Here is a 13,460-nt window from a genome sequence, read left to right as displayed (position 1 = left end):
GATGTCTATCTCGACATTCAATCCACTGAGGCCACCGACGCCTATTAATTGATCTATTGATGTCTATCTTGACATTCAATTCATTGAAGGCCTATGTCGCCTGTATTTAACCTGGACAATCTTTACATTGTATTTAATAGCTACCCTTAGCTCTTAAGTGTCAATTTTAGGCCACTGACGCCTATTAATCGTTCTATTGATGTCTATCTTGACATTCAATTCATTGAAGGCCCATGTCGCCTGTATTCAACTTGGACAATCTTTACATTGTATTTAATAGCTACCCTTAGCTCTTAAGTGTCAATTTTAGGCCACTGACACCTATTAATCGTTCTATTGATGTCTATCTTGACATTCAATTCATTGAAGGCCCATGTTGCCTGTATTTAACTTGGACAATTTTTTACATTGCATTTAACATCTACCTTTAGCTCTTAAGTGTCAATTTTAGTCCACTGACACCTATTAATCGTTCTATTGATGTCTATCTTGACATTCAATTCATTGAAGGCCCATGTCGCCTGTATTTAACTTGGACAATTTTTTACATTGTATTTAACATCTACCTTTAGCTCTTAAGTGTCAATTTAAGGCCACTGACGCCTATTAATTGTTCTATTGATGTCTATCTTGACATTCAATTCATTGAAGGCCCATGTCGCCTATATTTAACTTGGACAATTTTTACATTGTATTTAATATCTACCCTTAGCTCTTAAGTGTCATTTTAAGGCCACCGACGCCTATTAATTGTTTTATTGATGTCTAACTTGACATTTAATTTACTGAAGGCCTATGCCGCCTATATTACTGTATTCTATTTGTTGAGCACTATCTACAGCTCATTGTCATTTATTATTATTCCTTTTGTAAATCATTAAGATTGAATTTTGCAGCAGTAACTTTTTCATTATAGCACTCAATCTATATTCGCAATTCAGGTATCATTAATAATACCTTTTCGATTATTGTCAGGCTTCAATGGTCATTAATGTTATTGACCTAATTTCATTTAAATTTTGTATTTCTCTAACGTTTTTTATCACATGTTGTAATTATCCCAAGATCTTTCAACTCAATCTACTTACAATTGTTTTTGTATGTGGCCATCTGCCTATTATTTTTTTATTATTATTAAATCTTATCTTGTTGACTCATTTGGTCTTTTATTGGCGTACTTACCACACTTCAAGCTATCAGTATTTTTATGCACAGAATTCAAAGATTTATTTGTAGGTATTAATATCAACTATCATTCACAATCCACTGCCCTGACTTTGGATTCTGTCACAATAAAAGTACTATTAGAAGATTCAAATATAATGCACAAAATAAACCATGTCATAAATATAAAGTTGGAGATTTTGCTTTGATAAAAAATTTTGTGTTATCCAATAAAATAAAAAAGTTTTCAGCTAAGCTGTGCCCAAAATATAAAGGACCTTTTGAAGTTGTGCAAGATCTAAATAAAGGCTGTTATCTTTTAAAAGATTTAAGAAAAAATAAGGTTGTGAAAGTAAATCAATTCATGATGAAACCTTTTTATACTGTAGAGTAATGATGTAGCATAACAACTTGTTTTATTATTGAGTATTTAAATTAGGTGAATGCATATAGTAGGTCATTAATTCTTTTAATTTATAAGTCAGTTCATGTTTCAAGAAAACAATGATTTAAGTATTGGGATCCAGCAAGTAAGCATCAGACAATGGAAAAAAATATTATTATGATATTCAAGGTACCCAAAAATGAGACAAGACATCCTTCCCGATTTTGACCTTTGTATGTATTCTTTATGTAACCAAAATTGGCTTGATCCAAGTTACAAAAAGAACGCATCACTTGTATATATTTTTTTTAAAAGGCCATGAGTCTTGGCTGTTTTGCAGACAAGAAATTTTTTTATATAATTTTTTTACTCTGGTCTAGTATAGTTAAATTCTATCTCCATAAGAGATTAACTTTGAGAATTTAACTTAGTTTTGCTTAATTTTGATGACAATTTCGTGAAAAATAGTAGAAGACTAGCAAACATGCTGTCTATTGTAAATAATAATTTGATTAATTGCAGTATTTTAGTATGAAGAACATGATGTTCTCAATGATTGAATATAAAGTTTGAAATATTTCTTTTTTATTATTATTAATGACTATACTTACCTTTGATAGTATATTATTTTCATATTAATATTCATATTCCAGTAGATGAACAATGATTATAGCAGACAATTTCTATAGTTATGAATTAACAGGTCTATTTTACCTGTGACAGTATTTGAAAATTACATGATTAATATTCTCTTGAACGTTATAATAGAGTAAAAATGACTCATTAGTATGATTGTATATGCATCTTATTTACTGATCTGATAAAAGTTATTCACTGAATTTGTTTTTTTTAAGATTAGAATTGAACAAGTATAAAATTTTGATGATGAATAAAGAACATGAAATTGATACTGAACTTGGAATAAATAATTGATTAGAAAACTAAATTGTTGAAATATAAAAAAAATTTGAACGTTTTGAAAAGGAAGTTGAGAATGCTAGAAATATGTTAGGACAGATGATTAAAATGGATAGTAAAAGAGAATGAATAAACAGTTTGCATATTATGAGTAATTTTCAAAGATTAGAAAAGTATGTTGAATGAAACTTTACATTAATTGAAAGATAGTATTGAGGATTTTATGAGTATTATTATTAAGGTGGAATCTCGTAGCCAAAAGAGCATGGACACCAGATATATGAAGTTTTTTTTATGAGGATATTTGTGAGAATGTAAAGAGGATAGGAGGTAGGTCATTCAAGACATATGCATCTGATTGATGAAGAATATAAATAATTACTGTAGACTCGGCTGTGACTTTTCTGATACTTGATAGATTAATTTGAAGTCTGATACATAGTACAATCATTTAAAAGTTCCAATCAAAGTATTGAATTAAATTTTTCTCTTGCACATATTGATTAAAATTTGCATTTTTGATTGAAATTTTGAATAATGTGTTGATGCAGTTTGAATATTGAAATAATTATAAATCAAATTGAATTGTAACTCTTTTAATGATAAAAGTAGTCTATTATTGAAATATTGAAGAAGAGCAAACTGATATAGTTATTGAAGTCTGCATAATCCATAATGTCTGAATGAATTAAAGTCTGCTTATTTTCAAATTTTGAATAAATTAGTTTTAGTATTGGATTGGGTTGTAATCCAAATGTAGTTTAGTAATAATTGAACACTCACCTTAGGATAAGAATTTGTTTGTATTATGTATTTGATTATGAAATTTTGTTGTACCTTTTTATAACTTGAATGATGACTCTTTAAAATATTTTTAATTTCTAAAATATTGATTGTATTGGATAATCTTCAAGAACTTCAAACTGGTAATTAAGCCAAAAGCTGGAGGGAGTGTATGAGTGCTACCAACTTACTCTAGGCTTCGAGTTTATCAACAGTTTAGTGAAATGAACTATGAAAATAATCTGTGTCAACGAAAATGATCTGTTAGGGAAGAAAAAAGACTTTCAATTACATTTCTGCGAAAAAAATTACAACCAAGTGTATGAACTATGCAAATAATATGTTAGGGAAGAAAAAAGACTTTCAATTACATTTCTGCGAAAGAAAAAAATATACAACCAAGTGAATGAACTTTGCAAATCACATGCCTATTAGGGAAGAACAAGACTTTCAATAAATAGTACTGTGTGTAGAATATTAGAAATAAATAAGTCTCAAAGATTAATACTCAACGTGTGTAATCTCTATTAAAACATGTAGGATAGAGTGAATTCCAATCAACAAACTATTAAATATTATAACTGATTTATGTCATCTGTTTTGCATAACATCTGGTTTCTGGTATACTACATCTTCCCCCTTTCTTCTTAAGTTCAATCTGCATATCGCAGTTGATCTGTGTGGCATCTTCTCATCGTTTCCTCAACATTCACTAGGTATGAGTATGGTCCATTTACTTTAATGATTTTTCCTTTTTTGTAGCCTTTGCCTGATCTGTCTAGTACCCATATGCCATCGCCCTCTCCGAACACCTTTGCGTTGACTCTCGGCTTGTTGTTCCCTTGTCTAACTAACTCTTCGTCTACTCTGTCATTAACATCTGGTAGTAATAGATCTATTTTGCAGCGTAACTCGCGACTGAACATCATAAAAGCAGGTGTTTTTCTGAACATCATAAAAGCAGGTGTTTTTCCCGTTGCTCTCTTTGGGGATGTTCTATGAGCAAATAAAAATTTATTTAGTTTTTCTTGTAAGGTGCCAGTACTTCCTTTTGAAATTCCCATACGTTCTTTGAACGTTTGTACACAACGCTCTGCCAATCCATTGCTTTTTGGGTGATATGGGGTGATACGTGCATGTTTTATGTTCAGTTCTTTGCAGAAATTTTGGAATTCATACAAAGTCAGTTGAGGACCGTTGTCACTTACAATTATTCTTGGGTAGCCAAATTTAGAAAATAGATCTTGTAATATATTGATCGTGGATTTTGTTGTGGTTGTTGACATGGGTATTACTTCGAGCCATTTCAATCTAGCATCTACAACGACTAACCACATTTTCCCTAAAAATGGTCCTGCGAAATCTATGTGGATTCTAGACCACACTTCTGTTGGAAAAGTCCATGAGAAAAGTGGCATCTCAACATCTCTGTTTCTGTTTTCTTGACATGCGGTGCAGTGTTTTACATGTTCCTCTAAATCTTTGTCCAGTCCAGGCCACCATACTAGGAATCGTGTTTTTCCTTTCATTGCTACAATTCCTGGATGACCTTCATGAATAATTTGTAGTACTTTTGTTCTTAATCTTGTGGGTATGACTAAACGACCCGACCAGAGGAGTATGCCATTTTCAAATGATAGTTCTTCTCGTTTATTGTAATATGGTAGTAGTTCTTTGTTTACATTTGTATCTGTTGTCCAACCACTTCGGAGATAGTTTGTAACTTTTGCAAGTGTTGTGTCATGTTTTGTTGTTTCTTGTAAGCTCTTTGTTGATAATGATATATCTTGAAATCGAAGGTGGAAAAGATGTGCTCTATTGTTTTCCCCTAACTTTTCGTTTTTTGACTTCAATACATTTTCCAAAGGAAACCTTGATAGCATATCCGCCGTTGCATTATCTGCACCTCTGTGATAATTTATTGAGTAGTCGTATGAGCTCAAAATTAAAGCCCATCTAGCAATACGGTTGGAAACAACTTTTGGAATAGAGTCATTTTCACCGAAAACTTTCACTAAAGCTTTATGATCAGTACGAATCTCAAAGTGTCTGCCATAGAGGAACTGTTCAAAACGTGTTACTCCGAAAATTAAACCTAATGCTTCTTTTTCAATCACACTGTACCGTTTTTCAGCTTTGTCAAGTCGTCTTGATGCGAACAAAATTGGCCTTTCAGTACCATCAGTATATCTGTGAAAAAGAGCTGCACCTAATCCGACTTCACTTGCGTCTGTGGCAAGAATTAGAGGAAGTGATTCATCATAATGAGCTAAAGTATCTGATGTTGTTAATAAATGTCTCAATTTTGTAGAGATTTGTTCATGTTTTTTATCCCAGTGCCAATTTGCTCGTTTTTGAAGTAATTTGTGTAACGGAACGCACAGTGATTGTAAATGTGGAACAAATTTACTGTAGTAGTTGATTGATCCCAAGAAGGATCTTAGTTCTTTGACATTTTTCGGTGATGGCATATCTTCTACGGCTTTGATGTGTTCAGTTGTGGGGTGTATACCTGTTTGATCTATTCTGTGTCCCAAATAGTTTACTGATTCCTCAAACCATTTACATTTTGTGGTTTGTACTCGAAGTCCATTGTTTTCAAAACGTTTTAACACTTCCCTGACTCTGTTAATGTGTTCTTCTCTTGTGGGAGCTGTTATTATTACATCGTCTAAAAGACATGCAACGCCTTCCAAGCCAGCCAAGATTTGATCCATTTTACACTGAAAAGCTGCTGTTGCTATTTTTATCCCAAAAGGAAGGCGTGAATATCTGAAAAATCCTTTATGAGTAGAAATAGTGAGATACTTTTGTACAGAAGTATCAACTTCCATTTGTAGATATGCATCCTTCAAATCAGTAATTGTGAATTCTTTGATACATCTGGTTTCTGGTATACTACACTGTGCAAATTGCGACAAAGTGAAAAAAACAATTGCAACAACTTCGAACTTTGCAAATATTCAGTTTTTTGTTGTTCCTGAACTTTGATATAAATTTGTGAAACGACAAAATGAACCATTTTCGGAAAATAAAATAGCTCAACCAGTTAGATTGAACATTCTACAAATCTTGTGGTGCAAGTGCAAAGCTATTTCATTGTCAACACTTATTCACGACTTTATTGGATAAACTGCCAAGCAGATATAACATCTGGAGATGTAAAAAAGAGTTCTAAAGCCTGTTATGATGATGACAACAAGAATCTACAAGCATGAATACATTTTTCTATGCTGAGTAACTAAATTATCAGTATTCTTCAAGAACTTCAAATCCAATCAACAATATAGAATTTATTTCGATGTTTTTACAATTTTAAATTTTTTTCACAATTATATAGGAGTTAACTAACTTTATTTTGGAGTCATCATGTTAACATATTTCTATGATTATTTGATTTTGATATTTTGATATGACGAAATTTCAAATTTGATATTTTGCAAATGGAAATAAACTAGAATTTACAATTATAAATATTAAAATTAATACAAGAAGTCAAACAATTTAAAAATTTTCCATAGTATATTGATAAAAAATTTTTTAATGATTTGCAAAACCCAAATATGAAATTTCTAGTTCGAAGAGGGGGCATTTGTTATCATCAGAGTTATTAGTTGAATTTGGCGCTAACTAAAAAGTTGATCTTTAATATGTTTGAATCAATTATTGATGTTTATCTGATAGTATCGACTATCGAACTATAATTGGGCATTATCGATTATTGATAATACATTCATACAAACAGCTGTTTGAGTTACCAAATATCATAAATTAAATCTAAATTGAAACAGGTTAAAGTAAATAAAAATCACTTCAAAATAAACATAAATAAATTTAATATTGAATTATACAAGTTTTTGAAACAATGTAGAAAGGTTATTGCATTGATAAGTAAATCCACTAGTAAAGTTTGTTAGGTTGGCAATGAAATCTAGGATGAGTTGGAAGTTTTTGGGTGAAGCTAGAAGCTCTCTGGGAAAAAATGGTTGATTGTTGGGAGCTAGATACTTTTTTGGTGAGGATTTTCAAGTTTTTGGCCATTGCTATCAAAATTGAGCTCAGAATTGAAATGAAAAATGGAATACATATGGCTATTTTACCAATTGATCAATAAGAACTCGCATAATATGCAATGTATTGTAAGTATGTTACTAAATAGAGGTGAGTGTCAATTATCCTTTTGTATTCTTAAATTTTCACATGAATATTGAACGAACTTCAATAAATCTTGATGTTTTTCAATTTAAAGAATGTGTGCTTATTTCAATAACTCTGATTTCAAATTGAACAAAAACCGATGTCTTGTCTTTGGCAGAATGGGGCAAATGGTCTTTTAAACGAGCCATTTCAAATTTTTACTTCTAGCATTGAGATGCTGACCATGTTTAGTGTGGAAACCCCTACCTAATCGACAACTTTTACATTACTGAAACGGTATGCTAATTTATTAATGAGTTCATTAGTCTTTTTTATTTCAATATTCACACACAAGCCTTCTATCAGGTCATATCTAAGAGGAAGATTGGCAACAATTACATTAGTATTATGTGGCAACAATTACATTAGTATTATGGAATCCGCTGACAGTTCTTTTTATAGTGCTGACTGCCCACTTCGCCTCATTGCATGATACATCATTTGATCCGCTGATTATTACCAATGTATCGTTTTTTGAAAACGATTTGCACTGTTCATTACAACTGTCCAGAACAGCCTCCGACTTAGCACCCGGCTTTACACTTTCAAATACCTTACACTCTGATGCCTTTTCATTTATTATAAGTGGTAGCACCCGGCTTTACACTTTCAAATACCTTACACTCTGATGCCTTTTCATTTATTATAAGTGGTATATGTCGCCCGTGACTGTCGCTAAATATATTTATACCTCTAATAGCTAATGGCTCCCCCGCACAACCATTTGTCACCGAATTTTCACATGAATTCTTTGTTTTTCCTTCAACTATACCCTGATGTTTAAAATTCTTATTATGATATTTTATATTGTTGGTATTTTCAACAATATCACTAAGCAGGATTTTTTTCATCATGTAATGCCCTGTTGTCAGCTTCTAAAGTTTCGATTGTTGTGGATATGGCTTTTATTTGTTGCAATAGGCTTAGATTATCATTGTTGAATTTTAGAGTCATAGAGTTAAATTGTCTATTTTGTGATTTGATCTCATCTTCCAGTGAAAAAATCTGTGCCTTCAAGTCTTGAGAGTGTGAAATTAGATCATCCCTTTGCTGGAGTAATTCTATGGTACGGATATTGAGAGAATTGGTGCTTGTTTTCACGGTTCTGGGATTGGGTGTTTTTACTCCCACATCACATGTAGAACACATCGATAGTCTCCGATAGTCTCCTGGAGACTAGAAAATTAGGCAGTTTATCATCTTCGGAAAGAAGTACAGATCTTGAATCTTTATTAGAACTTAGCACAAGTGGTTTTTGAGTGAGTTGGCTCATTTTAAAAGTGGTTATTCAAAGTGAAGTAAAGGCCAGTCAAGTCCAATTTTAAAAATAAGCGCGTAGAACAAGTACGAGCCGATGTCACAACAGAGCTGCTCATTGAAGATAACGCAAACGGGCTGCGTTGATAAGAGCTAGTACTCAGTCAGATGTCACATTGACAGATCAGAAAAACAGTCATCTGCAGTCCCAGCTGACTGGCTTCCCGCGCAAAATTAGTTTGAGGTTGGAAAGCACCAGTGACCGGCAACTTGCAGACGACAGTTTAGGTCAGAAATCAAAAAGTCTTTCGAAAGGTAAAGAGATAAACACTGCATAAAGATAAACATGTCTAGAGTTGAAAACAATGGAATCCATTTCACTGAACGTAAACAGTCCAAAATTAAAGGTTAGAATACAATTCAAACCTCTCATGTGAATTTAAATAACTCAAACCAACACTAGTTCTTTTCTTTGATTGAATCACTTTTACTGATTTGTAGCACACGATAAACGAAGAAATAAACTTTAAAAACCTATTAAAACTCAAAATTTCAAGGAGATAATTGCAATAAACCTAATTCAGTCCTGCCTCCCCTGAATTTGATTCATCAAATTTTTACGTTGTATAAACGTTATGGGGGGCACATGAATTAGAAGTGCATGCTTTTATGATACATACCTGATCATCAAATCTAGTGGAATTACAGATTATGTGCTCCAGCCTTGCGGTTAAAGTCGTCGCTAACAAATTGCACCTTTAAACCACCACTAATGTTTTGCCCGACATTTTCTGTTATGTTTAGTCGAAAACCGGACCGTTAGTGACAGGTAACCATTAGTTGCTGAGTGTGCTCTTGCACGTTAGCTGTTACAGAACACTGTTCGTCAGTCAGTCCCTAATGTCCAGTAAACGTTAGTTGCTACCCTATAACAGGCAATCATATATTGCGAAAAAGTTTTTTTAGCAATAAATTAATCGTTGTTGAGATGAGATTTGAAATGACATACCTTCACCATCCTTCCTTGCCAGCTTTCGACAGAAAGCAGTGCGGACAACTGAGTATCCAACGTAAGCAAAGCCGGCGAATATAGCCGAGCATAATGCCACTTTGTTCACTGTTTTATCACCCGCTGCTGTACTAGCCATCTGTGTTCGATTTATGTGGCTTCTGGAAAGAATTATTAGAATAACTTATGACACAGTTGATTATTTTTGTAATAATGAAGATACGGTAATATAGACTAGGCTACTTGATATAAACTACTTGATTGATTAGGGCACATAAAACCTAAATTGACTAGGCTACTTAATTGACATAGGGTACATAAAACCTAAATTGTAGTAGGATTTGATGATTGAACTCATTCTGGTGGTCAATTAATTAATCAATACCACGAATCTACAAAATTAAACAGATCTGATGTATTAAGTCCTGAAAGCATTGCACATGGGAAACTTAATAAGATATGGCTTTTATTGATGAGTGTGTAATGGATGAAGCAGAAGATTCTAAGTTATCCATATAATGTTAACTAACATCGAAATTACCGTAATTAAATATTGAAATTGAATTTTTTGCTGTGAAAGCTATCTATTGGAGGCACATTACATTATAACATTCATATTCAATGTGAATTTCATATATTACAATATCAAATGCAATCAGGTGAATCGGGAGAATTATAAGTTTCCTAACACAGTTTGAAAGCATTGTAGAATTGCAAAGTTATTACGAAATAATTAGATGGAATTTGCAAAAGTCATGAACACAAACATACTTCGATAGTCAGCTGAAAATACCAAGGAAGATAAGGGCTTGAATCTCCAACACGAACGAAGCTTTTTAAATGGAATCAGTATGGTGTTAATACAATAGAGCCTTTCATAACCTTAGCATACAAGGTTGACTAAACTAAATTAGACTGAATAAACACCGTGACGGCCTTGAGTAAGAGCTGCGAGCGGTTAGGTTATGGACAATCGATACTGTAATTACAATGTCAACGATATTCTAATACTGTACTAATTAATACGAAATGTCAATTACCCAATAATAAAGAACCAATTTGGATCGGAATATATGCTTGGTTGAGTGAAGTCTGAGTTAATCCTACCAATAGGAATATCGAGTCTCTACATTACACGAAATTCAGCCATTGTCAAACTGTAATGGAAATAGGTCATTCGATTTGAAGCAGATGAAATTCAAGATACAATAATACCACTTGTGATAGACTATTTGAACATTGGATAGTATAATAAACAAGTAAAGAAAGTAAAGTAAAGCATGTCTGAAGTTCAGAAAGAATATATTTTCTGCAAGTCCACTTGCATATTGTGTGAGAATTTGAATCTGGGCAAGAATGAAAAAAATGATATTATACCTAAGTATGATATTTCCAGGTTCAAAATAGAATATTAACACAATAGAGATGTAATTACCAAGAGGGAAGGTAGAAAATGAAAACAAGACTCACGTTTTCGATTGGTCTGGTGCGTCACGCTATTTGTGATTTATTACATGTTATCTAATTGAAATTGACGGTTGTGCACATCGAGAGATTCAGCTGAACTTCATCTATGATTGTGGGAAAATTATATTGGATGACACATAGTATTTAAAACACAATGCAATATTCAAATTGCAAGCGATTAACGAAGTAGAGACGATCCAGACTAAAGCACGAGTCAAGTCAGTCAAGAAGAAGAATGGAATCTTGTGATTAGGAATATTGTGGTTGGGGAAGCCAAACCACAGAATACATACAAAAAGGAAACCTCCTTTATGACCTATGTATATGACAAGACCATGAGTGCACAAGACAACCGCTATAGTGAGGTCCATGTTATAATGGCAGTGAAGAAAGATAGGAGAAAAACGTTGCCAAGTCTCTGCATTTTGCCACTGATTGTACACAGCTGTTACTCAATTCATCCCATTAAATTTGATCTAATAATGATTATCATTTCCTTGATAAAATAATCAATTTAATGTCAAATAAATCAAGAGATATTATTTTTTCATAATTTGATTCAAAACTTTGCTTCCATAACTAAGATCAGATTTTTATTTTCATACAAACCTGAAATGGCAGCTAATTAAAAAAGCTGTGATACACCAATCTGAATTTCAAAACAACAGAAATTAAGTTATTTGGTAGGTATTCTATTCCAATTTCTTTAAAAAATGATGGAAAAATAAAAATCTTTATCAAAATAAGTAATTCCAATGGGAATAATTCTAAAATAACCTTTCAATATTATTTATACCGGTATGAGTAGGTCCAACCTAAACGTGTTGGCTAACTGAAGCAGGGATGAAGTCAAGGATGGTTAGTTATCAACTTTTAAAATGTCATTTCAGGTATTTTAATTTGTGTTTCTCATACGGTAATGTCTAAAAATTATTTCATTGTTTCAAAAATACATTTTAAAGCAATTATACGACTTGTGTGCCAAAGTATTTTGATAGAATGAAGAAAAAAAATGGCGGCTGAGCTACTTTTGTACAGTCACTGTCAAAAGTAAAAATAAAATATTCTTGCAAACTGACAACATTGCAAAGCTAGAGAGAGATAGCGCTATCTGTTTTGTTGTATGATAGAGAAGGACAGCAACAGTATTGTCAATCATACACTACCATTATAACGTGGACCTCACTATACTCTCAAAACAGACTAAAATGGAAGCATTATACTTTTATTATAATATTCTAATAAATAATATGAAATAAATCAATATATCATAAGATCTATTAATATTATACTATATTGTTGATGATGTATGATTCATTCAGTCTATCAATTTCAATTCTGATAAGAGCAACTGTTGTTGACAAAGCTGACAGTTGACAAAGCTGACAGTTGACAAAGCTGAACAGCTGATGTGATCTTTCTATCCTTTCAAGATGGCGGATTTTAGGGACACGATTCAGACCGATTTCCTTCTCTGTATGTATTCTATGGCCCAACGACTAAAATCGGCTATCGACATATCCAGCTTCGATATACAATAGATATCGATATTTAAAACTGCCAGCAACTGATCATCTGTTGTGGTTGAGAGATTTGCAACGGCTCAGAATTGATAGTTTCAAGTGCGTTGCAAAAATGGGCGGTGCCGAATTTTTCAAAATTATTCCAATTCAAAAAGTATTTTAATATTGATTTCCGTATTGAAAATTTTATATTGTTATCTATTAACCATTTCTCATTTTCGATTACTTTATCAGGTCATATTTAGATCATAATGTGCTTTCGCTGAGGAAAATCAAGGAACACAAGCTTTAAACAACCATAACGAGGATTTTGAATAAGACAGTGGAGAATCATGAGTTACTTGGGTATAAGGATGTATGGATTACATACTTGAAAACTCTCTTTTGAATAGTTTTTTGTTTCATATAATTTAGGGAAAAAGAGCGCTGAACTGCTGTCACTTCAACTCATAGCATCTATCAATTTACCATATAAACTGGGTAAAACGTACTTTTTTGAATACTTTCAAGAATATTCCAATCTTAGTTCGTTTCAGTATAGTTATTATTGTTCATGTTGAGATACTCGTATTTGAGTACAGAATTTCATAGTTGCGTATCAAATTTGATGCAACGAAATAATTGCTTGCTTTCGTTTCAAAAGTGGTACGGAATGAAAACTCGTATCCATCCATGGTTCACTTGAAACTTGGTACTCTGGGAAATCAATAGCAATATCCTGATAGCGAGTGAACAGCTACGGCGATGCGCGAGTGAC

At 32.6% G+C, this 13,460-nt stretch overlaps 1 protein-coding gene across 1 annotated transcript in view; it reads right to left on the bottom strand.

Moving 5' to 3' along the window:
- LOC111045931 overlaps window positions 1–11,447 on the bottom strand; it is a 110,814-nt gene extending 99,367 nt beyond the window's left edge. The window contains exons 1-2 of the mRNA XM_039441876.1: window positions 11,184–11,447; window positions 9,714–9,874 (exon numbers count right to left, since the gene is read on the bottom strand). Coding sequence (XP_039297810.1) covers window positions 9,714–9,852 — 139 coding nt within the window. The 5' untranslated portion in view covers window positions 9,853–9,874; window positions 11,184–11,447. The remainder of the gene's footprint in view (window positions 1–9,713; window positions 9,875–11,183) is intronic.
- Window positions 11,448–13,460: the final 2,013 nt, after the last annotated feature.

This window comes from Nilaparvata lugens, chromosome X (genome assembly GCF_014356525.2).
Source record: "Nilaparvata lugens isolate BPH chromosome X, ASM1435652v1, whole genome shotgun sequence".
Classification (NCBI taxonomy): Eukaryota; Metazoa; Arthropoda; class Insecta; order Hemiptera; family Delphacidae; genus Nilaparvata; species Nilaparvata lugens.
This window is presented reverse-complemented; position numbering and strand designations above follow the sequence as displayed.